The sequence below is a fragment of the Oryx dammah genome, unplaced genomic scaffold (genome assembly GCF_014754425.2).
Source record: "Oryx dammah isolate SB20612 unplaced genomic scaffold, SCBI_Odam_1.1 HiC_scaffold_15, whole genome shotgun sequence".
Taxonomy (NCBI): domain Eukaryota; kingdom Metazoa; phylum Chordata; class Mammalia; order Artiodactyla; family Bovidae; genus Oryx; species Oryx dammah.
In genome coordinates, this window is record NW_024070199.1 from 26,962,980 (window position 1) to 26,990,569 (window position 27,590).

The 27,590-nt window shown below is 53.8% G+C and overlaps 3 protein-coding genes and 1 long non-coding RNA gene across 7 annotated transcripts; 1 reads left to right on the forward strand and 3 right to left on the reverse strand.

Annotated features, from left to right (window-relative positions):
• Positions 1-1,067: 1,067 nt before the first annotated feature.
• Positions 1,068-11,523, reverse strand: LOC120874416. Of its 2 annotated transcripts, none has more exons than XR_005723638.1 (3): positions 11,441-11,523; positions 7,580-7,683; positions 1,068-1,209 (listed from the first exon to the last, which is right to left on the reverse strand). It is a non-coding gene; the product is annotated as an uncharacterized LOC120874416 (long non-coding RNA). The 2 variants fall into 2 exon arrangements; XR_005723639.1 differs by lacking the exon at positions 11,441-11,523 and adding an exon at positions 11,007-11,289.
• Positions 3,910-11,837, forward strand: NRGN (neurogranin). Its single transcript, XM_040255794.1, has 5 exons — positions 3,910-3,973; positions 4,882-5,067; positions 10,611-10,837; positions 11,052-11,069; positions 11,458-11,837. The coding sequence occupies exons 2-3, from the start codon at positions 5,053-5,055 to the stop codon at positions 10,830-10,832; spliced, it is 237 nt and encodes a 78-aa protein (XP_040111728.1). The 5' UTR covers positions 3,910-3,973; positions 4,882-5,052; the 3' UTR covers positions 10,833-10,837; positions 11,052-11,069; positions 11,458-11,837.
• Positions 11,838-12,498: 661 nt separating this feature from the next.
• VSIG2 (V-set and immunoglobulin domain containing 2) lies at positions 12,499-17,585 on the reverse strand. The gene is made up of 7 exons (XM_040255793.1): positions 17,431-17,585; positions 16,925-17,088; positions 16,096-16,303; positions 15,175-15,333; positions 14,128-14,247; positions 13,641-13,785; positions 12,499-12,680 (listed from the first exon to the last, which is right to left on the reverse strand). The coding sequence occupies exons 1-7, from the start codon at positions 17,489-17,491 to the stop codon at positions 12,551-12,553; spliced, it is 987 nt and encodes a 328-aa protein (XP_040111727.1). The 5' UTR covers positions 17,492-17,585; the 3' UTR covers positions 12,499-12,550.
• Positions 17,586-18,602: 1,017 nt separating this feature from the next.
• On the reverse strand, positions 18,603-27,298 carry ESAM (endothelial cell adhesion molecule). 3 transcript variants are annotated; one of them, XM_040255792.1, is made up of 8 exons: positions 27,050-27,265; positions 23,377-23,573; positions 21,906-22,107; positions 21,589-21,744; positions 20,067-20,189; positions 19,650-19,776; positions 19,315-19,442; positions 18,603-19,075 (listed from the first exon to the last, which is right to left on the reverse strand). In XM_040255792.1, the coding sequence occupies exons 1-8, from the start codon at positions 27,117-27,119 to the stop codon at positions 19,047-19,049; spliced, it is 1,032 nt and encodes a 343-aa protein (XP_040111726.1). In that variant the 5' UTR covers positions 27,120-27,265; the 3' UTR covers positions 18,603-19,046. The 3 variants fall into 3 exon arrangements, with proteins under 3 accessions (XP_040111726.1, XP_040111725.1, XP_040111724.1); XM_040255791.1 differs by having other exon boundaries at positions 18,603-19,442; positions 27,050-27,298; XM_040255790.1 differs by lacking the exon at positions 19,315-19,442 and having other exon boundaries at positions 27,050-27,262.
• Between the last annotated feature and the right edge of the window lie 292 nt (positions 27,299-27,590).

The window sequence follows — 27,590 nt, forward strand, 5'->3', positions numbered from 1 at the left end:
GGACTCAGAATTACACTGAGACCCAGAGTAACAGGGCATGGACGGGGAGGAAGCAGGCCCCTGGCACAGGGGCAAGGGGGCAGGTGTGTGTTAGAGCTCTGAGGAGCAGCGGGGCTGCTGACCAGGCAAGAGCGCACAGCTGACGTGACTTCAAGGCCTGGCTGTGCCCCAGTGTGTGGTCAGGGCACTGATTTAGACATAAACCCTGCGTGAGGGGCAGGCGATGGAATTGCTGTCCTCGCAGACTTTCCAGGCGGGGAGACTGCATTGAGCCAACAGCGACACTGAATGCAGGGCATACCTGAAGTGCCCTGCCTCCTTCCAGCCCTAGTCACTTCTTTTTTGAAAAAAATCTTTACTGAAATTGTTATAACATTGTTTCTGTTTTGGGTTTTTGGCCAGGAGGCATATAGAATCTTAGCTCCCAGACCAGGGATTGAACCCACACTCCCCACACTGGAAGGTGAAGTCTTAACCCCTGGACCACCAGGGAAGTCCCCTGACTTTTATTTCTTTGAGTCCTATTCTTCCTCCAAACCATCCTCCTCCAGGAAGCCTTCCTGGATCGTCCAAATTTTCAATTATTTCTCCCCCATCTCAATTCTCATAATACTGTCTGCATCATTCATTTGGCATCTATCAATTATTACTTTAGGAAATATACATATATCTCATACATGTACATGTAGATACATATATTTATATACATCTATATCTATATATACATAAGCTATATGTGCACATAGATATATATACACACACATACATATGTACTTTTATCTGCAAGACTGTAAGAGCCAAGAGAAGAGAGACAGCTCACGATTTGTTAACCACTGTAACCCATTCTTTCGAGCCCAGTAAGCACTGGGAGTTGTAGAGGTGAGCACTCACAGAATTCAAAGCTGTAATAGAATTCCCGCCTTTTAGTCTTAGTCCTGCAGTGCACCAGACTCGTATCAACAAGACCTGAGTCCCTGAATCTCTCCAAGCCTCACTTCCTCCCCAAATGCGTTAAAAATACTAATACCTCCTCACACAGTTCTCAAAAGCACCAAATTAAATCACGATTGTGGAAACACCTTGTAAATCATTATTCAGATTTAGGATAATATTATCATTCTCTTCTGGGTTTTAATCCGGGCTCTTGCATTTCATGACGGTGGAAGCTTGGGTAAATTCTTCAGCCCCTGAAAGTCTTCACATCCTCATCTGTAAAATAGGAAAGATAAGGCCTAACTTGCAGGGTTGTTATCAGAATTAAAAGAAATCACATTTACAACGTGGCTAGCACGACACACAGCACCCAGCACTCACTCAGAAGTTTGCTCTCTTCTCTGTCTCACCAAGTATGTCCTGGTTAGCTTTCTCCATCCTGCCTGGAGCAGCACCCTGCACACAGCAGAAGTTCCAGAAATATTTACTCTTGATAAGGATGCTTATGAGAATTATGTTGATGAAAACAGACAGCGACTACCCGCGAAGATGACTTCACAGCGGCCTGAAGCCTAGCAAAACCGACTTTTAGATTTGAATGCCGTGTGCTTTCTGCCCCCATCCCTTTCTGACATGTGGGGGGAGGGTGGGAGGAGACCTCCAGTCTGGTTGAGGCCCCTTTAAAAATGTACCCGGGCTCCTCCTCTGCCAACCAAGTTGCTAAAAATACTACCACAGCAAAAGCTGAAATATTTGCAGAGAAAACTGAATTTCCTGCTACCTTCACCCCTTCCACTCAAAATCCTGACCTAAGAAGCCCCCAGCTTGGCTTCACCAAAGGCGCAGCCTCCCACATCCCACCCTCGTCTTATCATGGAGTCCTGCTGTGGGTTAGAGCTAGGATGTTATGTTCAGAAAGTGCCCACTCCAAGGTGGGGAAGCCACAAGTCTTGGCAAATAGCTTGCCATGTGCCTTGGCGTTTGTCTCCGCTTATGAGGACCAGCTCTCTCCAAATCCCCCTCCATCTGTCCCAAGAAGAATCTGTACTGGACCCTAGAAGCTTCCCACTAATCCATCTTTTATCCTCTCTTGAGCCATCTCCTCCTCTGCCAGCTTTGCCTTCCAGCTGTGCCCTCCACCTCCCTACTCCCTGCTGAGTCCAGCCTCCCCTCTGCACCCACGGGCCCCAGCTCACCCTCAAACCAGGCCCTTCCAGAGTTCCTCTCCTTTCTAGGCCTGCAGTCCTTCTCCTTCAATAGCAGTGGGAGACCGGGAGTTTTTGAAATGTGAAGAGTCAAGGACGATAAATGCAGGGCCCAAGCCCAGCAGGTTAACAGGTAACACTCCAAAGGCTGACCTTGGCCCCAGGCCCCAGGCCAGGCAATTCTCTGTGGGGAGTGTCATCTGGTCTTGCCAGTTCCTCAAAATCCCGGGACCCCTCAGTTCTCACTGCTCCTGTCTCCTTTCCTTCTCATTGATTCGAGAATCAGAGGCTCACAGATCCACCCAGCCAGACTTGCCGACAACCTTAGTCACCTAGTCCGGAAGAGGAACCCCTCACCAGAGGATGTGCATGCCCTCGATGCGTGCTGGTGGAGGGGTCCGCTTCTGTGCGTGTCTTTGGATGTGACTGTGTGGCGAAGAGCCCACAGTACGTGTCTCTGCAGATGTGTGACGTGTGTGTGTGTGTAGGTGACATTACATGGGGACATCCGTGGTGCTGCTCCCCTCTGGATACTTGAGTCTGTGGGTGTCTGCCTTCCTGTTTCTGTCTCTGCCTTCCTGACTGTCTACCTTTTCCTCACCTCTGCACCTGCCCATCCCCCTAACAAGTGCTGTGGCCAGTTCTGCATAGGCGCCTCAAGTGGGCTGTTGCTGAAATCGTTTTCCAGGTAGAACCACAGTCGCATATCCATTGTCCCTTGGGCCTGCGGTTGTTCAGAGACACCCTCACCTCCACACAAAGTTGTCCTTTAGGAGGAGGAAAGGGCTGTGCTGCCTGTGCGGGGGTCTGAAGGGGAGGGGTGCATTAATAAGATACCCCCTCTTCAGCTCTGACCAGCAGGAAGAAGGGCCTAGAGGCAATGCAGCCTGCAGAGTGATGTTGCCTAGCAACTTGGGAGACTTTACTGCAAACTCACTCAATCCCGAATTCCTCAGCTCTAATTTGGGAAGAGATAAGCACGGAGTCCAGGCTTGATATCCAGTGTGCCCCTCAGGTCCTCCTGCCCTCTCTCCTCTGGAACCCAGAGTTGAAAACTAGTGGGAATTGGCACAAACCCAAGGCCCTCATGTAGGCAAGGGCCTGAGTTCCCAGGACTTTCTGCCATTTGGTGGAGGTGGGGGGGGTGGGAGATGAAGGATGTGCCAGAGACAGACTGGGAAACAGATTTTCAGTTACAAGGGTGGGTGGGTCCCAAACCTGCTGAGAGAGACACCCCTACACCCCAGGGCCTGGAATCCCAGCTGGCATCCAGCTCAGCTTGGGAGACAAGCTGGCTAACCCTGTCCCCAACCTGAGTGGCCACCAGAATTTCCCTCCCACGCATTTTCCCTTTGGCAAGCAAAGCCCGAATGTTCAGGTAGGAAGAAAGCATGTGACAGCCGTGCTAGGACGGGCGAGTGGCTGTGGAGTCACATCAGCATGCTTTTTCAGCCTCCCCTGTCGCAGCCGGAGCCACAGGGCATTTTCCCCCTCCTCCCCTCGGCTCCAGTCCACACACCTGCAGAGTAGGCATCCTTGCTTCCTTCCCTCCTCTGGGACCTCAGCTGAGAAGGACCTCCCAGTTTTCTCAGAGGTGGCCCAACCTCTTCACTAGCATGCCCCGCTGCTAGCTCTGGTACCCTGACCAGTTGGGGGAGGTTGGCAAGCTGTTCCCCCACCAGGCTGTTCTACAAGGCTCCTCCTCCCATATCTCCCTTCCCAAGCCTCTGACAAAGCCCACATCCTTCCTCCACCATGGACCCAGAGAACTGATGACTTCGGATATTTCCTTACACTGGGGTTGAGAGTATTTTCTTCCCCTCCCAGGGGCAAGGGTGAGAGTAGCCAGAATTTGTCTTATACAGAAGCAACGGAACGAGAGGTCGGGGAGGTGTGGTTTGGGGAGTGGGAAGGAAGGGTGTGTATATCTGTATCTATCTATCTCTCTATATATGTATACATACACACCAAATGAGTGTCATGCATATATGATTTTGTCTTGTTAGTGCAGGACATATAGATGGATGGGTGGAATGCAGACATTTCCAGTAGGGTGATTGCCGTGTACATGTGTGCTGGTGTGTGCACGTAACAGGGAGTCTGTGTGTATCAGCACAGCGTGTGTACAAGGCCTGTGTAGTTGTTTTTGCAGGCTGGCTCTGCGTGTCGAAGTGCACGTTTTAGTGAGCCTGGGGAGTATCATATATGGGCGTAGGGGGCTCTGGTGTGACCTTTTGTGTTCCCCTGTGCCCACCCCCAGGTTACATACCCACAGCTTCCCCATTCCACCGCAGAGTGATGATGATTCCTTTAAACTGCACGTCCTAGGGGGTCATTTATTTCTTTGAGGCCTGAGGGGGGAGGGAAGGTAGAGGGAACCATATTTGGGACTCTAGCTAGTTTATGGAAGTGTGGGTGAGGGGTGCATGGTTTTTTCTCTGTGGGTGGGAGAAGTGTTGTGCCCAGATGCGAGTGTTTTTGTGCCCGGGATGTCGGGGTCCTCCTTCTGCGTGCGCCGGCATACATCTGCTTGGCAGTCTGCCGCCTCGGCAGCAACGGGAGGGTGTTGGTGGTGAGTTTGGGAGGATGGGGTGTGTAGGAGGAATGGATGGAAGTGTGTAGGCAGAGGGGTTGGGGCAGGAGGCGGGGCGAGGAGGAGGGAGCCGCGAGGGGGCGTGGCCCTGCCTCCATTCCCCCCGCCCACTTTGCCGAGGGCTTCTCCTGATTGGCTTCTCTTCCGCAGGGCTAAGGATACTTTCTCCAGCAGTGCGGAGCGCGGGAGAGAGGACCCGAGAGCTGAGCGGCTGGTACGGCGCGGATCGGCTGCCTTGCCACCGCCCCAGGGTCCCCACCCGTCACCGCGCAGACCCCCTGCGGCAACCTCCATCCCAGCCAAGGACTCCTGACATCAAACATGGACTGCTGCACCGTAAGTGAGCGGGCCTGGGGGACGGGCACTCAGCTTCGTCTGGGGAAACGGCTACCAAGAAGCTCCTGGAGGGGGAGTGGGGAGTGAGGGATGGAAGTGGGCGCAGAAGACCTAGGAGCCATAAGGGTGCCTGCTGAGACGCGAATGGTGGGTGGTGAAAGGTGCCCGCCTGACTTGGAAGCCCTAGGAAAAATGCTCCCCAACTCGCGGGGGCGTCTAGGTGCCCATCCGCTAAGCAGTCTAGGTTGGACCCGGAGCTCGACAAAGCTCTGCAACAGAAAAGCTGCAGGTTAGACCAGAAGAGGAACTTCCCCAGGAAGATGCTGGAAACCGTCGCCTAGCGAAGCAACCGCGACTCCTTTCCCCTGGCTTTCGGCCCCCACCCCAATCCCCATCCCACTACTGCCGCCGTCGGTGGGCGGACGGGATGACCTTGGTGACCCTCGCGTCCTGTGCGGCGCCCGGTGAAATAGTCAATTCATGTTGGTTACCTTAGTACTGATGATGGGCAGCGAAGAGCCTAGTCCGTGTGGTCCTGGGGAGGGATTGGCCTGGCCTCCAACGCTTTCTAGCTCTGGAGGGGGCTGGGTGAAGTGACCGCGAGAGGGCCCTGCTGGTGAGGGAAGGAAGTGTCTGCAATTTGTCAGCGCCCACAAGGAAACCTGACGCCAAAGCAGGTTGCTGTTAAGGTGCGGGCATGAAAGCGCCTCGCACAGGACCAGGCTCCTGGCACATCCGAGGAGTGGTGATCATACGTGTATACGATATGTTTGTATTTGTTTATTTATTTGTTACTTTTATTTATTTTTAGTCCTTACATATGGAGAAAGTCCGACTCCAAAGTCCTTGTATTCTCAGCCATTTGGTCAACCCAGCTAATGACACAAGAAGTTATAACTTTGCCTGCTCCCCACCCTCCACCGTATGGCTTAAAAAAGGGAGAAAATGAGGTTTGGATGGAAGGAATAGCCCAATTTAGAAGAGGTGAGGGTTCCCTGTGTCTGAGTACCAAGAGGCAGAAAAAAGGGGCACGTGGTTGTGGCTGTTGTTATGATGTTTAGCTCTTATTAATACAAATAATTGTCAATTTGTGAATGTTTACCATGTACCTAACACTTTATATTTAACCATCATGACAACCCTGTGAGGTAGATATTTTTCCATTTTACAGATGTGCAAAGTGAGGTTTAGAAAGATTAATGATTTGCCCAAGGAAGCACAGCTTCTAAGCGTGGAGGTGGAACACTAGACCTGTCTGATTCCAACAGCTGTAATTTAACCTCTCCTATAAATATTTCCAATATTTCCTCATTGTAAAGGTAATATGCTCATAACAGAAAAAATAATTTAAACTGAAGAAAAGTATAAAAAAGAAACATGTCAAGCATCTACAATCCCACCCCTAAAGAAAGCCCCAATAACATATTTTCTTCCAACCTTTCCTCCCTGTTGTTCTCCTGGAAGCAGTTTTTGGTTGTGAAAGGAGAACTGGGCTCTTAATGGAGGTTCCTGGGCTCCTCACCCGCCAGTGGTGTTTTACAAAACAGAGAAAATAAATGGATGGTGGGTTCTGGGTATGCCTGTGAGGGAGAGGAAATATTGCCCAGATGGTAAGAATGGTGGGGAAGATAAGTCAGGAATCATGGTCAATGGAAAGAAATGCAAGAGCAAAGACTCCAAAAAGCCAGAGAAGGACAGTAACTTGTCCCCACTGGCACCTGCAGGACTAATTAGAGTAGGATGTCAGGTGCCTGCCTGTGGGCTCTGGTCTGCCCTGGACCATGTTCCTGAGTGCCCAGAAAGCCATACTGAGGGGCTGGTGGGCACGGTTGGAATAAATCTCCCCTAAAAAAGAAGAAGCTGCTTACTCAAATAACACAGCAGAGGCAAACACACAATTATCCCACTTGCCCTGTATTCTGGGTCACCTCCTCCAGTGCATTCTGTACACAGGCGCCCTCCCCCTTTCAGGCCGTGTCCTAGGTGTGCAGGGCTAAAGGGCTGGGCAAGAGAGAGCACCACTGTCAGGCTGTGCAGAGGGTCGAAGAAGAGGTGACAGGGCTGAGGTTTGGGGCAGGGCTGGGGCTGAGCATCTTCCTACCCATCTCCATTCTGTGGAGGGCTGAGCTCTGTGCTGGGAGGAAGCTAGGACATGCATAGTGGACAGAGCACATCTGGGAGGCTGGGAACCAGTCCCTCTTCACCTTCCATCCTGGGCTTTCCCTGCTGACTGTCCAACCTGGTGTTTGGGCAATACCTAGTCCTCCCTTATTCCCTTCTTTCTCCTTGGTAAAGAGGCTCAGTCAGAAAAGGGAAGAAAAAAGTCCTGCTTTTTTTTTTTAAGAGCAAGAGCTGTTGATTCAGATGTATCAGTTGCCAATTTACATAGTCACAAATATCAGGCTTTTCCTGAATCACTTAATATAAAAAGGCAAAGAAACAGTTTTGGACTTTTTTTTTTTTTTTTTTTTTACTTAGTCTAGTTGATGATCCAACTCATAGAAATCATTACCTGCCCTGAGGAAGTAGTTCGCAGCACAGATTTCTGAATCCCATCACTATTTGTCGGCTCTGTGACCTTGGGTAATTTGCAAGATGTCTCAGATGTTTCTTTACCTGTAAAATAGAGCTTAAATGAAGACGTCCCTGCTGGCTCAGCAGTAAGGAATCCACCTGCAATGCGGATGACGCGGGTTCAATCCCTGGGTCAGGAAAATCCCCTGGAGCAAGAAACAGCAGCCCACTCCAGTATTCTTGCCTGGGAAATCCCATGGACAGAGAAGCCTGGTGGGCTCAATGGGGTCGCAAGAGTCAGACACAACTTATCAACTAAACCATCACCACCACCAATGGGTGCAAAGTGCTTAGCACAGGGCCCAGCATATGACAAGCAGTAGGCAGGGACAATTCTTAAAGCCTTTAGGACAAGGGAGCTGAAGGAGACTGCCTTAATTGGGGCCAACTTCTAGATGTGGCTGAAGATATTGAGACCCTCAGAGCTGAAGTGATGCTTGGGACCAAGAGCCATGACTCGTGTTTTGCCCACAACTGTCCACTTCCCCCTCCCAGAAGCTCCCTAGTTCATGCAGAGCTCTCAGGCACACACCATCAGATCTTGGTTTTGGAAGGCACCAGTGTAGGCACACTTCCTGGGTCTTTTTACTGTCCCTCCAGCTCTGCCCTGAGAACTCAGCTGAAGGGAGAGGGAGTGGGCTCTGGGGAGAAGCAGTGAGGTGGGTGGTGGCAGCAGGTGGGTCTGAGCATTTCTGGGGGAAGATACCCCTTCCTCCACTCAACCGCTATAGCTGCTGGCTCAGGGGAGGGCATTGGGCATGGGTTTTTGATCACTGTCCTCTTTGGAGAAGAAACTTTCACCATTCCCTAAGAATATCCCCAAGAAAGGTTTGAGTTCTGAGAATCAAGGATCCAAAAATAGAGTGATTTCTGTTTATAAGTGAGGAATGAGATGTTAGGGAGAGAGGGATAGACCCAGGAAAGACAAAAAGAGTGTGTCGGGCCCCTCCACAGCCACCCCAGCCCTTGATAACACCTTTTACCTGCACTTAACTCAACTGTGGACATCTTGAGCGCAAACCAAAGATCTCTGAAGCCCAGAAAATGCAGACAACCTTGGGGACCATGATGAGAGGAAGCCATTTGTAAACCTGGACTTAAGCATCTGAGACTGAAACCTTTGCAGGTCCTGGGGTGGGATCTGGTTGGGGCAGTGGTCACTGAGGCCCCACTCACACTCATCTCAATTCCGTGAACTGGACGGGGGATGGAGGGAAGAGAAAGGAATGGAACTGAATTACTCTTAGTATGTGAGACCTTGGTCATCTCCTGCCAGAGAAACAAAAACACAGGGAAAGTAGTGGAAGTCCTCAGGCAAAAAAAAAAAAAAAAAAGTCAGTTCAAAGGAGAAATGCCCTTTTAACTCCATAGTTAACCTTAAACTTCCCACGCCACCTCATAGCTGTTGGGTTGGGTCTCCTTCTGTTTTAGTTGCTCCCTATGAAATTGTTTTTACAAGACTGCTTCAACCTGCAGAAACAACTATCTTGCACCAACTTACCATTATTTAAAAGAATCATAATAGCTACCATTAATTGAGCCACTAGTTTGTGCCAGAAACTTTCTGCATATCACAGTGTTTACTCTTCCCCATGACCCAGAGGAACCTGATTTCAGATGAAGGAATGGAGACAGGAAAAGATTAGAAAACTTGCCCAAGACCACTCAATTAGCAAGTGGTAGAGCATGGTTCATTCTTTTGACTGCCTTTGCTTATCTGCAAAGTAGAGGTTAAAACGGGCTTCCCAGGTGGCGCTAGTGGTAAAGAACCGGGAGACATATGAGACACAGGTTCGATCCCTGGGTCAGGAAGATCCCCTGGAGGAGGGCAGGGCAATCCACTCCAGTATTCTTGCCTGGACAGTCCCATGGACAGAAGAGCTTGTGGTCCATTGGGTCACAAAGAGTTGGACACAACCGAAGCGACTTAGCACATACACAGGCAGGGGTTAAAAACAGACTCTGGACTCTGACATACAAAAGCTTGACTCTTTGGTCCTGATAACTACCTGTACAACCTCAGGTAGGTTTTCAAGACTTAACTCAGTTTGATTAGGGGTCAACTGGGATAACAATAAAAGGTACATCATAGCGTTGTTGCCAGGGCTAAATAAAATAACATCTGTAAAACCTTGTGTTGCCATGCCTGGAACAAGGGCAGTGCTTCAGTGGTATTAGGAACTACTGTCATTATTCTTTTCTTTCTCTTGCGCACCTCACGGAAAGAACTTCTTGCTCCTGCTTATCTTTCCTTTGTCCTTTTTTGAAGTGAAGCCTTTTCTCTGTAGCTTCTTGCAGACCATCCCCTCTCCTGTGTTTAGAGCAGTGCAGAATGGAGTGTGAATAGGGAAACAGTCTCTGACCTCTAGCCCTGAGTGGGGGAAGGCTGCCCCACTGCAGCGTAAGCCCCACCTTCACCTTCATCCCAGCTTTGAGCTCTGGGGTGATTTTATTCAGAGAAGGGTTGATTCTTCTAAACCCTCCCCCAGGGAATCCTGGACTCAGCAGGGACCCTTCTGAGCCAGAGGCACCCTCTGAGGATGGGGGAAAAGCAGCCGCGTCCAGGAGTCCCGCCGTGGTTTACTTTGCCCTTCTCCAGTAATTGCGTGCACCCGCCAGACAGCTAGACGGCTCCCTTCACTGGGCTGGCTTGGGTCGTGGCACACTCACGGCTACCTGGCTGTCTTGTAGCACATCTACTGTGCGCTTCTTTTTCCTGAGTTGGGAACACAACTGTGTCCACCTGACCCTGAACGTTCCTTTTTGTCTGCCGCTGCCCAAGACACACACGCACACACATACACCGTCCTCTCCCCCAGTGCGGGCCCTGCCTTAGCCCCTTCTCTGCGCTTCCCACTCCCGCGTCGTCCTGGTCTGTCCCGCAAGTCTCTCCTCCTACCCCACCCTCTCGGGGATCTCGGCCGGGTCACCCCACAAGAAACACCCCCTCCCCGCTACCCCATCCCCAGGAGAGCGCCTGCTCCAAGCCGGACGACGACATTCTAGACATCCCTCTGGACGATCCGGGTGCCAACGCGGCCGCTGCCAAAATCCAGGCGAGTTTCCGGGGCCACATGGCGAGGAAGAAGATAAAGAGCGGAGAGCGCGGCCGGAAGGGCCCGGGCCCCGGGGGACCAGGCGGAGCTGGGGGCGCCCGGGGAGGCGCGGGCGGCGGCCCCAGCGGAGACTAGGCCAGGTGAGGCGGGCCGCAGGCTCTCCTTCCCGACACCGGGCCCCTTCCTCCGAAGGTGCAAGGATGACTAAGGGCTCTGGGGGATGGAGAAGGGTATGGAGGGAGCCAAGGAAATTGGCGATGTGGGGTAGGGGCGCGTGGTGGGGAGGAGGCTGCGGGCTCGAGAGCTCACCTGTTTCTATCTCCATCCTCCGTTCTGCCTCGCCCCGGACCGAAGGACTGAGCATTTTCGAAGGTAATGAATGCGACTCCGAAGCAGTGGGGTGGGACCCCTGAGTGACAGAAAAGCCCCAGACCCACCCCTTCCCTCCTCCGCCTCCCAGCCAGGGAAAATGCCCCTGAGCCTACGGGCTTTCTGACCCTTGGTGACACCTGACGCTGCGACGGGGCGCACCTGGATCGACACACCTGTCACCCGCACTGGACTGCACAAGTCGGGCCCAGGGATCACAAACACCCCGCGGCTCGCACACCTACCGGCCGCGGGCTCATTTCAGCTCAATGACTCCTAGCGGGCAGTCCCGGGTGATCCCCGCTCCCCGCCCTGGGTGCCCCGGTTCAGGACGGAGGGTAGAGAAGAAAGTAATAGAGCGGGCAGGTGCTCACCCCTTCTTTCTGCTCAGTTTCCCGAGACAGATGGATGCCGCGTCCCCTTCGCAGTGACGAGACTTCCCTGCCGTGTCTGTGATCCTCTCCTTTCCACCAACCTGCCAGCTTCAGGAGCCCTCTCTGCTTCCCCCAGAGACTCCCTCTCCCAGGAACACCGTCCATCAGTCGCTAAGGCCGTGCCCTTTTAGTTAGCTCTCCAGTCTAGTATGGTCCCCGTTCGCCCTTCCTCCCCACCCTGACCCCCCATCCTCGCGCCCCCAAATCTTCCTTCTTTAGCTTCTCGCCCACCTCTCCCCTCACCCAGCATGCAGCTCTCTCTCCGCAGCCTTCGCGTGCTTCCCTTCGCGCACTGCGGAGGGCGCCCTAAGCGTGGCCCAAGAACACTCCAAAAAAATAAGAAATCCTTTAGTTCCGCGCGCAGCTAAAGGGGGCGCCCCTGCGTCTCTGCTGCGCCGCTCACGCCCCAGCCTAGTCCAGAACTTCGGGGCGAGGAGAGAGGGGAGGAGGGTTTTTATGATGTCGGATGCCCCTGGCGGTGATCAGAAGGGAAGTTGCCATGTCACGCCCCAACCCCACGCCTGCCTGTACTCAGCCCTCCCCTCTCCCCAGCGTACCCCGAGAGCCACCTCTCCAGCTCTCAGCTTGTTTACGCGAACGCGGAGCGCAGGGGCGGCTCGGTAGGAGGAGTCTCCCGCGGCCCCGCCCCTGCTCCTGCTGGCCCCGCCCCCCACGGGCTCCTGGGGCTGTGGCCGGGAGGGTTTTTATCTCCGTGTGTGCATGTGACTGTGCTGGATTGGAATGTGAACAATAAAGAGGAATGTCCAAGTGTTCAGAGGGTGCCAGAAGGGAGGGAGTTTGGGTACATGAGGCCACCGCCGGAAATCTGAACAAGTCTCCTTTAACTAAACCAAAAAGTGGAGGTGGAACGGTGAAGGAGAACCAAGCTTAGAAGGTACCTTGTGAACCAAACTTCCTGCCTACAGCATCCCTTCTGGGAATACTCTTTGGGCCGCCTAGAGGAATTTGCTAAACCGGCAGAACGAAGAGAGAGGCAGTATGGTACCCAAAAACTTTAATTTCTGATCCCCTCAGGGATCAGGAGAGAAATCAGACAACCATAGGGAGCTTGGACTTGGTCGTCACCGTGCTGGCAGAGGAGGGCCTCTCCAGGAGCCCATTGCTAGAATCTTCCCTTTCCAAAGGTTGCTCAGAAACCCCAGGTGCCGTGGCGTCCTCCCTGATGGGATACAGGCAATTCTCAGTGAAAGCTGGGTGCATCCCTCAGAGCACACCCATCCTCTATCCCAGGGACTTCTCATTTTTACTGTGCGTAGGAATCCTCGTGGAATTTTGGTTGAAATGACGATTCCAGGCCCCATCGCTCCCCCCAACACACAAACACACACACACACACAGATTCTGCTTCACAAGGAATAGGAAGTGGTTTGAATCTGAATGTTTAACAAGCTCCTAGTTCAGGTAATCTGGGGACTGGGCTTCCCAGGTGCTAGTGGTAAAAGAACCCACCTGCCAATGCAGGAGACATAAGAGACACAGGTTCCATTCCTGGGTTGAGAAGATTCCCTGGAGGAGGGCATGGCAACCCACTCCAGTATTCTTGCCTGGAGATTCCCATGGACAGAGGAGGGATTGGAGAGGACAGACCAGCAGGCTACAGTCCACAGCGTCGCAAAGAGTTGGACAGGACTGAAGCAGCTTAGCACATAGGCACTCTCCCAGTGTGAGGGCCACACTTGGAGAAATGATGCCTGATTCTGGACCCCACAGCTGACAGCTGAATTTGATGACAGGCAGCTTTTGCCTCTCCTTTCCTTACTACCTCTCTCTGCCCCACACAGAAGAACTAGACTCAGCTGAGAGCTCAGGACAAACAACTCCCAGCCTCCGCAGCCTGTTGATGTAAAAGTTCCTTAAAGGTGAAAAGCAAAACATTCTTCTAAATGTTAGGAGCGAGAGGGTAGCTCATGAACCAAGCCCTCCACCCTGCACACTTCACTCACACGCCGCACTGCACCCACACGCCGCACTGCACCCACAGCACAACCAAAGCCCAGGGCTGAGCCATGCCCCTCACCCTGAAACACCCCTGAAGGTGTCAGAGTGTGAGAGATGCAGTCACCAACTCAACCCAAGCCCTTTCCTCCCACCCTGACCAGCCCGCAGCCCTCCTGCTCACCGTAGGTCACTCCCCCCGAATGTCTCCTTGGGCCTCTTCCTCCTTTCTTTCTGGAACCTTATTAGGCAGAACACAGCCACAGACAGGAACAGCACACCCAGCAGCATCCCAATCACAGTCCCAGCCACTCGGCCTTTGGAAGGGTCTAAGGAGACACGTAAGGAGATAAATGCTTGGTGGCTCAGGTGGTAAAGAATCCGCCTGCAGTGCAGGAGACCTGGGTTCAATCCCTGGGTCGGGAAGACCCCCTGGAGGAGAGCATGGCAATCTACTCAAGTATTCTTGCCTGGAGAATCCCATGGACAGAGGAGCCTGGGGGCTACAGTCCATAGGGTCGCAAAGAGTTGGACACGACTGAAGCGACTTAGCACACATACAAGGAGACACATGATCGTCGTAGCAGCAGACCTTCCTTGATGCCCCAGATGGCTTCACACTGACCCCCTACCCAGGCAGACCAACCCAGCCTTTGCCCAGCATCCCCTACCAGTCACAGAGAGGGTCAGCTCACAGGACGCAGTGCCCATCTGGTTGGTGGCCACACAGCGGTAGGTGCCCGAGGAAGCCAGGGAGAGATTGGTGAGAATGAGCTGGCCAGACACCTCATCTAGAGAGTAAGGAAGAAGTGTCCATCACTTATTCAACTCACAGTGAGGTACCCTGTGACAAAAGCGTATCTCACTTCATCCTTACCACAATCCCATCAGGAAGGAACTAACCTCGTTCTATAAGTGGGCAAACTGGCTCAGAGAAGGAAAGTAATTGTCCAAGGTGACCCAGAGAGGAAGTGTCAAAACCACCGCAACTTCTGTACTCTTTCCACCCTACACAGCTGCCTTTTCAGGGAAGGGGAACCGGCACACATGAGCTGGGGTGGGCTGCCTACTGGCTGATTTCAAGTTCTTGGTTGGTGGAAAGGGTTTGATTGCTAGAAATTGTGTCCTCTGGAGTGGGCTCTAAGCTAACCCAAATGCTCTTCTAAGCTGCTTACCTTCCCTTTACAAGGAAGAGTACACATCGGGAGGTGACCTGGGGGCCTTGTGCATTGGTAAAGGGGTTTGCTGGGGTTGGGAGGGGAGCCAGGACACTGGAGCCAGCATGAGGAGGCTGAGAAGCCAAGGCTCTTAGCTAGCTCTGTGATCCCCTGAAGGAGATTCTAGCCAGTCCTTGCTACTCTGCCTTGGCTTCCTCTCTAGGAAGTCTGGAAATGAGTCATGACCATTAAGATATCTACAAGGAACCCAAAGCCCCAAAATAGACAAGTGGGAGTCACAGAATACCCCCTGCCTTCCACTGTCTTCCAGGATATCAGAAATATGTTTAGCTTGAGAAATGCTCCCAGGACCACACAGCTGCAGATGGTACAGAAAGACAGGAGGGAACAGTAAAGGCAGCCAAAGAAGAAGTAAGGGAAAGATGTAGCCATGTGTCTCATAGTTGCAGACATGGAACTTGTACTGTGACTGTGTGGAGTTTAGAGGCCAGATCTGCCCAGGCTCTGAGTCCCATCTTCCTCGGTGGCCTGGACCCTTACCTTGCACCATGCTGCCAGGGGAAGGTGTAGGAGAAGCTCCAAGGCGGATCCAGTTGTACACAGGCTTGGGGGCTCCCGTAGAAGAGCTGCATCTGAGCGCAGCAGAGCCCCCCACGGAGGTCTGACCACTCTGACTGCATGAGGGTCTACTGGGGGGCACTGCAAAAATCACAAGTACCTTAGCTTTCTTCTAGCTCCACCTCCACGAAGTGCTAGGCTTCCTGCTTTAATACTCCTACTACCTAGCGGTCCACCTCTGTTCACACACCACCTCATCTCCAGGAAGTAATTTCACTACTGGAAATTCTGATTGTTAGAAAATTCTTCCTCATGTCAAGCCAAATCTGTGTTAATATGATATCCTTCCATTGGTCCCATTTCTCTGGGCCCACAAAGAAAAAAAAAAAAAAAACTCCTCCGTAAGACAGCTCTTCAGATATTTGATTGCAGCTGTTACACACCACCACCTAAGTCTTCTCTTTTCCATCTCAACATCCCCAGCCCCTTTAATAGTTTCTTCTGTTTGCTCATCTCCAGTCAGGCTCTAGTTTGAGGTGAGATGGATGCTCTGAACAGGAAGTTATTGCTTAGTGATGGAGTGCCTTCTTCCTTTAATTGGCCATACCTTTTCTCTGCTGCTAACCTAGAGGAACAGAATCCAGCTGCAAATGGGAGGTTCCCCTAAAGATGGAGCTGTTGGGGGATGACTCAAATCCCCATCTGTGGGAGAGATTTACTAGGGACTGAGGGAGGAGGGTGGAGCAGGGGTAAGATTAGACAACTTTAGGAAGGGGTATTTTCCTTCAAGGTCTCTAGTGCAGTTAGGGGCTTGGGCTAGAAAGCAGGATAGGGGAGACGCAGCAAGGCCAGTGCAATCTTTCAGGTAATGTGGGTGGCTGGAGGGTCCCTAGCCTGCCTTACCCAGCACAGTAAGGTTGATTAGCCCCAACCCATTGGTGTAGAAATCTGGCGGGTTGTTAACATGGCAGAGGTAGGTTCCAGCGTCTGAGGGGCGGACATCGGTCAGTTTCAGGGTGGCCACTCCTCCTGTGGGGGGGTTCTGAAGCAGGCTGGCCCTCTTTGCCTTAGAACCAGTTGGATACAGCTGGCCATTGGTGAAGTACAGGATCTGGGGAGAAGCAGAAGACATGGGTATGTGCCTTTTGCCACCTGGTGTCAACTCTACAGTCCTTCAAAGCAGGTATAAGAGACCTTCCCTTAAAGCAGCCAGGGAAGCTGATACTCTGTAGCAGAACTGTGAAGGTCTATCTGTCCCCAGATATCATCCCTTCCCAGGTGCTGAATGAACTAGATTCATTGCTTTCAGCTACGCAATCCAGGGGTGGGAGTGGGGAGGGAGAGCAAATATTCCTGGAAGGGGCAGCAAGAATACTGGAGTGGGCACTATTTCCTCCTACAGGAGATATTCCTAGACCAGGGATCAAACCCTGGTCTCCTGCCTTAGCGGGGCAGATTCTTCACCACTGAGCCACCAGGGAAGTCCAACTATGGGGGAGGAAGTTACAAACTGCAGGACTGTGTTTGTGATACAGGGTCATGCAGACTGTGTTCCTAATAAGATCTAGAAAGAGTCCACTGATTTTTTTTTTCATCCAAGTATTTTCATCCCCAAATGCACTCTCTCTGACCCCCTGCCCTCATCCTAGGTGGGTCTCCTGGTCCTGCCTCTCCTTGTCAAGTCCACCAAAGGCAGGAAGGCCCCCCACTTGCGCAGGTGCCTCCAGCTCACCGGTTGGGAAGTGGAAACGGGCTTCCCAGGCTGCACGAAGCTCCACTCCAGGGCAAAGTTGTCTCCCACCGAGGTGCTGTAGCTGCAGGTCAGCTCCGCAGTCTTACCCACCGGTGCGCTCAGGGGCTCGGAGGGCACCTTCACCTCCACGGCCAACCCGGGGGCTGGGGGTGCCAGAGACCGGCGGGGGAGGGCTCAGATGACTCTGCCTGTCCTCCCTCCGCCAGGGCTCAGCTCCCTCCTCTCCATCCCTCCCTTTCTGAAACCTGAGGTTTCTGGGAGGGAGGAGCCCACATCCCGCCAGGTTGGTGGGTGAAAGGACCAAGACTGGGCCAGGTCCCAGGGTGTGTTTGTTAGGAAAAGAAAAACAGAAGTTGGGTGCTGGTTAAACCCTCCCGAAAGAGGCCCAACTTGTCCTCCAGCCTCTGTGCTCAACCCTCCCAGCAGCCTTCCATGTCCCCTCCCCGTCCGCTGCTCTCATCCCCATCCGCCAGCCCCCTCCTCACCACTCAAGCCGACCCAGCCCAGCAGGAACCTGCAGAGGAAGCACCCTGGGAGCCAGGCCATCGTCCGCCAACTCTTGGTCTGTCTGAGTGTCTGGGTCTGGGAGAAGGAAGGGAGTGCCCACCGAGCAGCCTGCTGGTGCTGGGCCGAGCGAGACTGGCTATCTCAGAGCAAACAAGGGGAGAGGCCGGGCCCTCAGGTAAGGAAGGGCTCCTCCCTCCTCCAGGCCCAATACGGGACTCATTCTCACCCTACCCCCTTCTGTTGTCCCCTTTTCCCCAATTTCTGAAGCTGTCAGGCGTGGGGGGTGGGGAGTGCCGGGTTTGGTGTTGGGTGGGCACTCCAGGGAAGGGGAGGGATCAGAATGGGAGCTCTGCAGGAAAAGAGAGACCCTGGAGGAAAAGAGATGCATCCTGATAACCTGAGATGATGTCACCACATCAGGGTCTCACACTGTGAGCCTGAACCCCAGGTTAAGACCCCATCACCCCCTTCCACTCCCTTCATAGAGTCTTGTTCCTTCTGAGGCCCTTGGAGATCCTTTCCTCCCCTGAGACCCCTTCTTTGGCTCTTTTGGCATCCCTTGTTGAGACAGGAGTCTCCATGGAAACTACAACCCCACCCCCAGCCCAGAGCCAACCCATTACATGGGCAGAGAAACTGAGGTCTAGAGAAGCCCCTGCCCTGGGTAGGAAAGGGTGTGGCAGGATTGGTGTGGATGCTCCAGCCCCACATCCTGTGTCTGGCTCTGCCTCAGTACCGGGGGTCACTGCTGGATGGATAGGAAGGATTCAGTGGTCTGGGAGAGGGTAGGAGGGGTCAGGTTCTTCAGGCCCTGCCCTCGAGGAGGAAGCAGAAGATTAAGTGCACAGGCACCCAAGCTGTGAGCTCCAGCAGAAAGTCACCAATTTCATCCTCTTGCTGCTCAAAGTGAGTTAGGACCTCCCCCACCCCCCCCACCCCGCTCCCCAGGTTCTCTGTGCCGCTCCAGCACCATCTGACAGCACACAACCCTTGTAAAGACCCTAGAAGAGCTATCCTGAGCGAGTAAGCCATGTCAGCTGTGCGCAGAAGCCTGCTGGGTCCACAGTCTGGGTACCATCCTCTTTGCATCATCCCAAGAGTCAGCTTCTCCCTGGGAATTCCAAGTTTGAAAAGGCGACTGGACTCTCACTTTCCGTACAAACACAATATATCTTTATTGAAGTTGGCGAAATAAAAACAAAATCATGCATTTCAAGTTAGTTGAAAAAAAAAAAATCTTCCTTATCCCCTGCCCCAACAAAACCCAACCAAGCCAGCAGGGTAGGTTATATTAATGCAAGGAGCTGGAGCAGGGAGTGAAGGATGAGATTAGGTGGGGTGGGGTACAGACCAAGGAGGCCTGGATGACTGGTTGACTGGTGGTCCCCACCAGGCCTGAGGGTCGGCAGGGAGGCAGTGGTAACAATTTCAGCAGCATCCCACTGCAGACTTAGAGACAGCCAGGGGTGGGAGCACTTCTTAATCCCAGGTCCACTTCCTCTTCTCCTACTTCCTGGAAACTTGGGTTTCAACTGAGCCTCAGAAAGGTGAGGGTGGAGGACCAGCGGTCTGGAAGGCGGCCACCCTCCCAATCTCAGGCCTCTGTGCCAGGGGTGTCCGAACCTTGCAGGAAGGAGAGAAACCAAATTGCTTAGCCAGCGAGTGGCTGGGCCATCACACCAGAGACCCAGCCTGACTCTGGGCAGGAACCATCACGGGGACAGCACCCATGCGGCTCAGAGCAGAGGAAGAGACCCCACCAGGGCCGGGAGATATTGGCTGAGGGTGGGCCCCCTCTGTCCTGGGCAGCCTTGGCGAGGGCAGGACCTGACTGGAGAGGCTGGGTGTGGGGGTCAATGCACCAAGCCTGGAAGGGCCCTGGGGTGGCCGGAGGGCTCGCGCCGAGGTAACAGAGGAAAGGGTCCCATTCTTGGAAATTGTGTCTGAGCCCTTGGGCCAGGGCAGCGTCCGGGGAGCGATGGCGTCCTCCCTAGTCATCAAAGAAGTGATAAGAGGTCAGAAGGTGGAAGGAGGAGGAGAGGAGAGTTTCCATATGCTTTGTCTTATTCTCACCTCTCCTCCCTTAAAATCTGCCCACAGAAGTGATGTCTCCACCACTGCCCATTCCTACCTTAGATGGGAGCTCCCTGAATCCCCAAGGAGAGCCCTCTTCTTGGCAGAGACCAGGGATACTTACTTGATATCATTGGCCGGCTCCTCTAGGGCCTTGCCTCGGTGTTGGTACAAGAGCACCAGTCCTGCCAGCAGCCCCAGTCCGACCACGGTGCCCACAACAGCTCCGGCAACCACCGTAGCCCTGGGCCCTGGAAAAACCTTACTGTCAGAAGCGGACTCTCAGCCATTCCCTGGCCCTTCCCAATCCCACTGCCCCTCTGCCCCACTGCCACCATACCTAGTTTCTCTCTTTGTTAAAAGGAACGTGACTGTCGAGCAGGAAGTGGTCACCGACCAAACACCTGCACAAATATGTAACCAGGACAAGCACCTTGTCCTGTTACAACGAGGCCTCCACAGACAGCGCTCTCCCCCTCTCTTGCTGACCCACCCCACCACTGATCAATCTTCTCCTTAACCACACTTACCCCTCACTGACCTGTGCTCACAGTCAGGGTCACATTGCACTGGGCGCTGCCCACCTCATTGTGGGCCTTGCAGACATACACTCCAGACATGGAAGTGGACAGGTTTTTGAGGCTTAAAGACCCGTGGATGGCATCTGTGGGCACAATTTGGCCATCAGTCCAAGGATTGATCCCCTTTCCCATAAAAAATCACCCTGCCCTTCATCTGGAACGTCTATTTTGACTCTCTGGGAGCCTTAGCTATCTGAATCCCTGATGAAAGGTAAAGGTGTGACGGTCAGTTGCCAAACTGTTAGCTCACTACCCTTTTCCATTTCCACCGCTCAGTGTTCCCAAGTGATATCTGAAAGAAGGCTAAAGAGGAAGTGATGCCCAGAAAGGCCAAAACCCGACTTTTACTTTTATTTCTGAGTAGTGAGAGAGAAAAAACACTGAGCGAGGAATTAGAAAATGTGGCATCCAGAACAGGCCATGGGACTTTAAGAAAGTTATTTGCTATTTCTGGTTCCCAATTTATTCATCTATAAAATGGGGTGATATGACCTAACTGATGGTGTTGAAAGGAATGTATGAAATAATCTAATGGTTCTAACAGTTAAAGTTTATTGGCTGCTTACTCTTCACCAAAGACTAAGTTCTTTACATGTACTAATTTATATAAAAGTCTCACAACAAACCTATTATGTAACCTCTGCGTAAAAAAAAAAAAATTAAAAAGTTTTATTATAAAAATGGTCAAATAAAAAGTAGGAGGAACAAAATGAAAACCCATATACCCACACTTGCTAACATTTTGATACACTTATTCCATTTTTTCTCTTTTTCTCAAGATCTTTTGAAATGAACATTTCAGCATGAAACTCCAAAACATAAGGATACTGTCCCACATTACTGCAATACCTTTACCACAGCTGATAAATTAAGAATAATTCTTCCAAAGCATCTGGTATACAATATTAAAATTGTTCCATCAATAATCTTAATAAAATTGAAAAAAAAAGTTCCAGCGGCGTCCAGGTGTTTTTTATAGTGGCATTCAGGCATGCATGCTCAGTCGTGCACGACTGTTTGCAACCCCATGGACTGTAGCCCGCCAGGCTCCTCTGTCCATGGGATTCTCCAGGCAAGAATACTGGAGTGGGTTGCCATTTCCTCCTCCAGAGGATCTTCCAGACCCAGGGAGCAAGCCCCCATTCTCCTGTGTCTCCTGCATTGGCCAGCAGATTCTTTACCACTGAGCCAGCTGGTGTGCTCAAGTCAGGGCTGTTGATACTCCCATTTTACAGACGAGGAAACAGTCACAAAGTCACACATGCAGTGAATGGCAGCCCCAGCGTCCCTTGAGTGGCATGGTCTTCAAGCACCTGTCTGCGCCTGGCAGGCCACTTTCTTCAGCCCCCTCCCCACACCCTCCTTCCCCCGCCCCCACCACAGTGCTTTTCAGCATTGCCGCCCCTTGCCCCCCAGTCCGTCTGGCCCTCATCATTCCTCTACCCCAACCACACTCTCATTTGTCTCCAGAAATTCCCTCACCTAAAACAGGTGCAAAGAAAACCTGGGAGGATGGGGGTGACCGCACCCACTGGTACTGGGCAGTGGGCTTACTCCTTGGGGACTGGCAGCTCAGGGTCACGTTGGTCCCCACGTGGGCCACACCGCGGAGATGGCAGGATGGAGGAGCCGGAGGGACTGGGAGAGGGGAGACAGGTTAAAAACTCCTATCAGGGGACAAAGAGCTCCCCTTCCCACACATGGACCCTCTGTCACTCTGTTTGCCCCTCCCCCAAACTTCCCCCTCAGTCATTTGGGGGAGAGGCCTGCCCGACCTCCCACGGGAGCCTCTTGCTCACCCAGCACATCCAGCTCTAAATGTTTGCTGCTTTGACCTTTAACAGTGCCTTGATTGTCTTGCAAGTTCACAAAACAGAGGTAGGACCCAGAGTCTTTCTCCTGCAGGTCCCGCAGCCGCAGTGACACGTTCCGGGAGGGCATGGGGTGGACCAGGGATGCTCGAGGCTCACTCATTGTGACCTGACCGATGTATGTCAACACCTGGTGGGGGCAGCAACACTTCCCCATCACCATGTGCCTGCTCTGTGCCCAGGGCTCAGCTCGTCCCCCTCCCCCAAACTGGAGGTCCTCAAATACCCCTTACCCGCACCGTCCCTTCTAACCTGTATCAGCTCTCCATCCACCTCTATCTCCCTAGCCACCCTCTCACCGCCCCAAATCCTCTGCATCAGAACAGGTCCTCTTTCCCTGGATGCTGTTTCTTCATCTCCCACTTGGGTGTTTAGAAAGATGTAAAAATGGATGTGTGTTAGTTGCTCAGTCATGTCCGACTCTTTGAGACGCCCTGGACTGTAGCCCATCAGGCTCCTCTGTCCACGGACTTCTCCAGACAAGAATCCTGGAGTGGGTAGACATTCCCTTCTCCAAGGGATCTTCTCGACCCAGGGATCGAACCTGGGTCTCCTGCATCGCATGCAGGTTCTTTACCATCTGAGCCACCAGGAGGGGATCATATAAACAAGGGGAGAACGTATGAAAGAAACAGGCTGCAGGGGGAGAGCCAAAAAGAAAAAATATCTTATAAAATTTTCTTTTTCTTGAAGACCCTCCCCTCCAGTGTATAAATCCCAGCCCCACTCCTGCAATCTAAGTTGCTTTCATATTTCATATGCTTTCTTCCCCTATTTATCAAATGACTCCCCCCTCAACACTCTTCCTAGAACCTTGCAGGGAGCCTATGTTAAAAAGGTGCTCTGCAAATGACATTTCCCTGGCTTCTGGGTAAATCTGCCTCTGATGTCAGGAAACGAGGACAGGTGAGAGACTGTAGGAGAAGACCCACCTTGCCTCTCAAGGAGTTTATAAAGGAGTGAGGGGGCAGATAATCATCTGGGGAGTGGGCTTACTGTGACCTGTGGCCTATGACCACATCCAAAGGACAGATAATGTGAAAACAGGAAGATACTCAACTTTTAAAAGTTGTGTGACACCTGCCCGAAACTTCCTGTTTCCTGTATCCTCAGTCCCCACTTTCCCCCTCACCCAGTAAAGTACTGGGTTTCTAGGGAACCCTAGGAAAAGGAGAAATGGGTGGGTTGGGGGGAAGCCTCCAAGATCAAAACAAAATTTGAACTGGTGACACGGGCCTTGCATTTCCCTGACATCCCTGCGACCCCTCCCACAGTCGCCAGCTCTTCCCAATCCACTCCCCCACTCCTCTCCTCTCCCTCCCCCTAACCTCCTCCCACTCCGCAGCCCCCAGACCCGCCTCTAGTAGGTAGCTAGCCTCCTGCCCAGAAGTTCCCTCACCTGGCTCATATTCTTATCCTTCCCTTCTAGGAAGAACCACATCACGGTGGGCACCTCCCAAGGCTTGGGCTTGGTCGGAGACAGCTCCCCATGCAGGCTGTACCACGCAGGGAGCACCACTTCCGCTCCCTCCACCGCCCGTAGCTTCGTGAGGCTGGCAGACACGTGCACCTCCATCTGGGCCCTCGAGGGGGACGCTGGGGAGGAGAGAAGGAGGGTGAGCGGGGAGCCCGGGACCCTGCCCAGCGCAGTGGCAGCAGAGGACGAACCTCTCAGGGCTCTCTCCCAAGACTGCCCAGGGCCCGCTGGGCTGTGATCCTGCGATGGTCGAGTCTATCACCGCGTCTTCTCCCCAGCCTCAGCCCCGCTGGCCTGTAGCAAGGATAGGACCCGTGTCTGTACATTTATTTGTATTCAGAGGCACAGATTTCAGAGCACCAAGTGGAGGGGGCAGATTTCCAACGAGCGGGGGAAGACACCCAAGAGTAAGGGCGGATTTAATACCTTTAATCTACACTCTACTTAAGCCACTTGCTCCTGCAATTTCCCCGGGGCATGAGCCAAGAAGGAAAGACGAGGGTCAGGATCCACAGCGTTCCCATCTCCTGCAGTTCTCCACCAGATGGGCAGAGGGGAGCGGGAAGGTTAATCATTTACCGATTAAGCCCGCGGCTCCTTCAGAACTACTCCGAGCCAGAGAGACTGGAGCGGCTAGTGCCCAGTGCGGCCCAGTGACTGCTGGGCTCCACGACTTCCTGCTGGGTCCCCACACGTGGGCTCCCCACAGGAAACCTCTCAAAGGCCCTTTGGGGGCCCAGGGGAGATGGGGGGGATACTCTGAGGTCTCTGGGAACCTCGGCAGAGCTAGGAGGAGAAGGAAAGTCCCCTGACCATCAGGTACAAAACCGATCAAGCACAGAGCTTCCATCTGCCTGTGGCTGTCCTTCAGGACGTGGCCGGGGGTATGGGTTTCAGGGAGGGGACTGTCGAATCAGAGCTTGCCTCATGGCGTCGAGAGGCACTCCCTTACTGCCCTTTGGAGAGGCAGAGGAGAGGCCCAATCAAAAGTCCTTTGGGGGAAAACCTTGGGCTTGTCCGAAGCCAGGCCTGAGGATGCTGGTGGCTCTGGACCTTCACCCGGCTCTTGCTGAAGCTCTTGAGTCCTCGGCCTCAACAGTCTGCACTGGAGTCTGAGATGCCATCTCTGCTTGGTGGTCAGGGGGCCGCCGAGCGGACAGAGGCGGCGCACAGGCCGGGCTGTCCACCCTCCTAGAGGCCGGCTGAAGGCTTCTGAGGGCCCAGGAGCGGATCCGGCCAGGATGCGCGCCACCCCCTCCGCTTCCTGGTTGCGCGTCTTTACAGAACCCTCACCCCAATTCCTTGGCCTTCTTAGCACCCCCCTCCCCATTTCCTGGCAGGGTCCCTGAGGGCTGAGCAGGAAACTTGTGCCCGGTGATAAGCCAGGAGACAATGCGGAGGGCGCTGCTGGACCGGAGGCGCTGCAGGCGAAAACAACCTCCGGCTCAAGGAGCCTGCCGCCCGCTGAGGAGCGACCGGCTGGCCGGGACACCAGAGAGGCCTGCGGGGGGCGCAGGCCCTAGCCGGGCCTTCCTGCAGCTCACTCCCAGCGGCCAGACACAGTTCCCGCCGGAAACCTGCCGGGGTCCCAGGAGAAGAGTGAGCCGCCTCGCCCTAGGCGCCCCTCGCTCAGGTCCTGCATTTATAATGTCACTTTCCAAAGGGGAGGGGGGCAGGGTAAGTCAGTAAGTAGTAAGCTGGACACACTGGGGCCTGGACACAGGTCAGCTAGGAGCTGGAGAGGGCCCCAGGCCTCACTGCTCTGATCCTGGGTGTCCCCCGGACCAGAAACCCCTCAATTCTTCAGCCCTTTTGGCTCCCAGGTGCCACAGGGAGAGGAAAGAGGGGCGGGCGGATCTGAGTGAAGGAACCCAGGGCAGGGAAAGGACCCTTCTGGGCCTTTCAGACCAACTTGTGGAGCAGGCAAGAGCAAAGGAGAGCGAAAATGGGCTCTGGGCTGGCTCCCCAGGGCTACTATTTTTAGTCTCCCTCTTTCTCTGAGAAACTCCCCCCGCGGGCTTCTCACGCCCCAGGGGCAGCATCGCTGAGCCGCGAGGGAGCATAAGGGCCTCCGGGTAGAACCCGGTCGGGCAGAGCCCAGTGGAGCCGGTATCTCCCAAAGTGCTGACCATCCAGAGGACCATTTAACCCTCAAGTGGCCAGCCAGAGTTTGGCAATCCCCAGCGGGGGTGGGGTAGGGGGTGGGGAGAGGTAGGGATGCTGAAGCCTGGACCTTCATTGTGAAAACTGAGGCTCAGAGTTATCAGAGCTCGGACAGAAAGAGGATGGGTTGCAGGAGAGACACAGATGATCAGATGACACCCTGGACACTGACTTGAATTTTTCTGCCTTGCTTCAGAGATCCCCAGCAGGAAGGGGAATGGGGAAATTGAGGCTAGAATGCAGGAAAAGAGATAGCTGAAGTTGGGAAAGGGGGGCCTGAGAAGTGGAGGGATCCTACAGCAGGCCACCAAGCCTAGAGGGGCTGGCAGTCTGGTCTTGAGCCCCACTTTGTCTGGGGACCCTAATACTTCCTGCCCTGACACCCTTGCAGCACAGATTGGGCTAAAGAGCACCCGGGTGAGATTTTGATGGTCCCCATCTCAGTCTCCATCACTACAGTTCTTTCCAAGCCTTATTTGCCCTGGAGACTTCCAGCCTGAGAGAAATGAGGAGTTAAAGCTGAGCTGGACAAACCCACCCTTCATCCTCATTCGGGATCCTTGAAAGATGGCAAGAAAGCCTGGGAGGTAGCATGTGAAATGGTTTATAATAAGCTTCTTTCCTGTGGGTCCTTTTCTCCCAGATGTTGGACCGGGCCACCCCAGCTTCTGGGTGCTCCTGGAGGCCTTCACATAGGCCTCAAGCACTTGCCCCAAGGAGGTGGCCTTCCTCTCTGACTCTCTGAGGCTTACCTCTCTATTTCCTTTGTCCCTTTGGCTCAGGGAACCAACGAGGGGTGATGGACCTCGGGGCGGGGGGGGGGGATGTGTGTCACAATTCTGCTCCTCTAGGCATTCGAACCCCTCCTCCACTTCCTGTGTCCTACATGACTTCACGGTCAAGCTTTGGGGGCACCTCCCTTGATTCCCAGGGCAGGAAGCAGAAGGAGGGGGCCAGAGGGAGGATCCAGGCTCAGGAATTGAGGTGAAGTCCGTGTGTGAGTCAAGCTGGGGTACCAGGGAATTCCCCAGGGGCTCTTGCACACCAGCTTGTGTGTGGGGTAGGGGGCTGGGAGGGGGGCTGGAGTTAAGTCCTTAAGCTCTTTAGCCAGTGTCTCCTCTAGCAGCTCAGCTCATCTGGCTCTGCTGGGTGGAGGTGGGGAGTGAGGGTGAGGAATGGTTCCAACAAACGGTCTCCCCTGCCACAAACATACTGCGCCCAAAGTGGTGGCTGTTCCCCAACACAGGCGACAGAAATCAGCACCAACCAGTGACACCGAACCTAGGGGAAAGTATAAGTACTGGGAGGGAAAGAGCCAGAGTCGGGATCCTGTCCCACCCAGCTCCTCATCAGTGCCCCAAACAACCCCCTCAGGGTGGGATTCACCCCATCTCCCATCTCATGTCCCCTCCAGGTCCAGGCTTTCACTCACCGAGAGTAGTCAGCCCCAGGAACAAAACCCGCAGCAAGCTGGTCGCAGGAGACCCGAGCAAGGAAATCATGGCCTTCCCTGGCCCCGACGGAATCAGGGGCACCGGCTCGGGAACACACCGACCGACAGGTGTTCAGGCTGCCCGGCAGCTGGAGCGGACGCGGGAGCCGGGCCACTGATACCAAGGGCGGCTCTGGCCAGAGTCTCTGCAAGTGTGTGCCGGTGGCGGGGTGGGGACCGCCGGGGACTGGGGGGCGGGGCACTCGAGGGGGTGGAGAGGTCGCCGTCCTCCCGGGCGGGGCTCCAGGGTGACCCGCCGCAGGAGGGCGATCCTCGCCCTCCGACGGCCGGATCCCGCGGCCTCCACCCAGTCAGGACGCAGGGTGGGTCGGGTGAGTCGTGGGGCGCTTGCAGCCGGCGGAGGTCCAGGGCAGAAGAGAGGGTCCTGACCTCTCAGACCACACCATACCCTTCCCCGTCCGCTGCGTGGGCCAGGAAGGAAGGGAGGTTTGGGGATTGTCCGACGGCCAGGGGCCACCCT

Excerpts from the sequence above, each read along its gene's own strand:
- ESAM (XM_040255790.1), bottom strand. The coding sequence starts at position 27,119 with ATGATTTCCTTGCTCGGGTCTCCTGCGACCAGCTTGCTGCGGGTTTTG. Across the intron at positions 22,108-23,376 it reads AGGATAAGAATATGAGCCAG|GTGTTGACATACATCGGTCA; the intron begins GTGAGGGAACTT and ends TGCCCCCACCAG. Across the intron at positions 19,076-19,649 it reads GAGCCGGCCAATGATATCAA|GTTCGGACACCCCTGGCACA; the intron begins GTAAGTATCCCT and ends CCTTCCTGCAAG.
- VSIG2 (XM_040255793.1), bottom strand. The coding sequence starts at position 17,491 with ATGGCCTGGCTCCCAGGGTGCTTCCTCTGCAGGTTCCTGCTGGGCTGG. Across the intron at positions 14,248-15,174 it reads CCCTGGCAGCATGGTGCAAG|ATGAGGTGTCTGGCCAGCTC; the intron begins GTAAGGGTCCAG and ends CTTACTCTCTAG. Across the intron at positions 13,786-14,127 it reads GCTGACCCTCTCTGTGACTG|ACCCTTCCAAAGGCCGAGTG; the intron begins GTAGGGGATGCT and ends GTGTCTCCTTAG.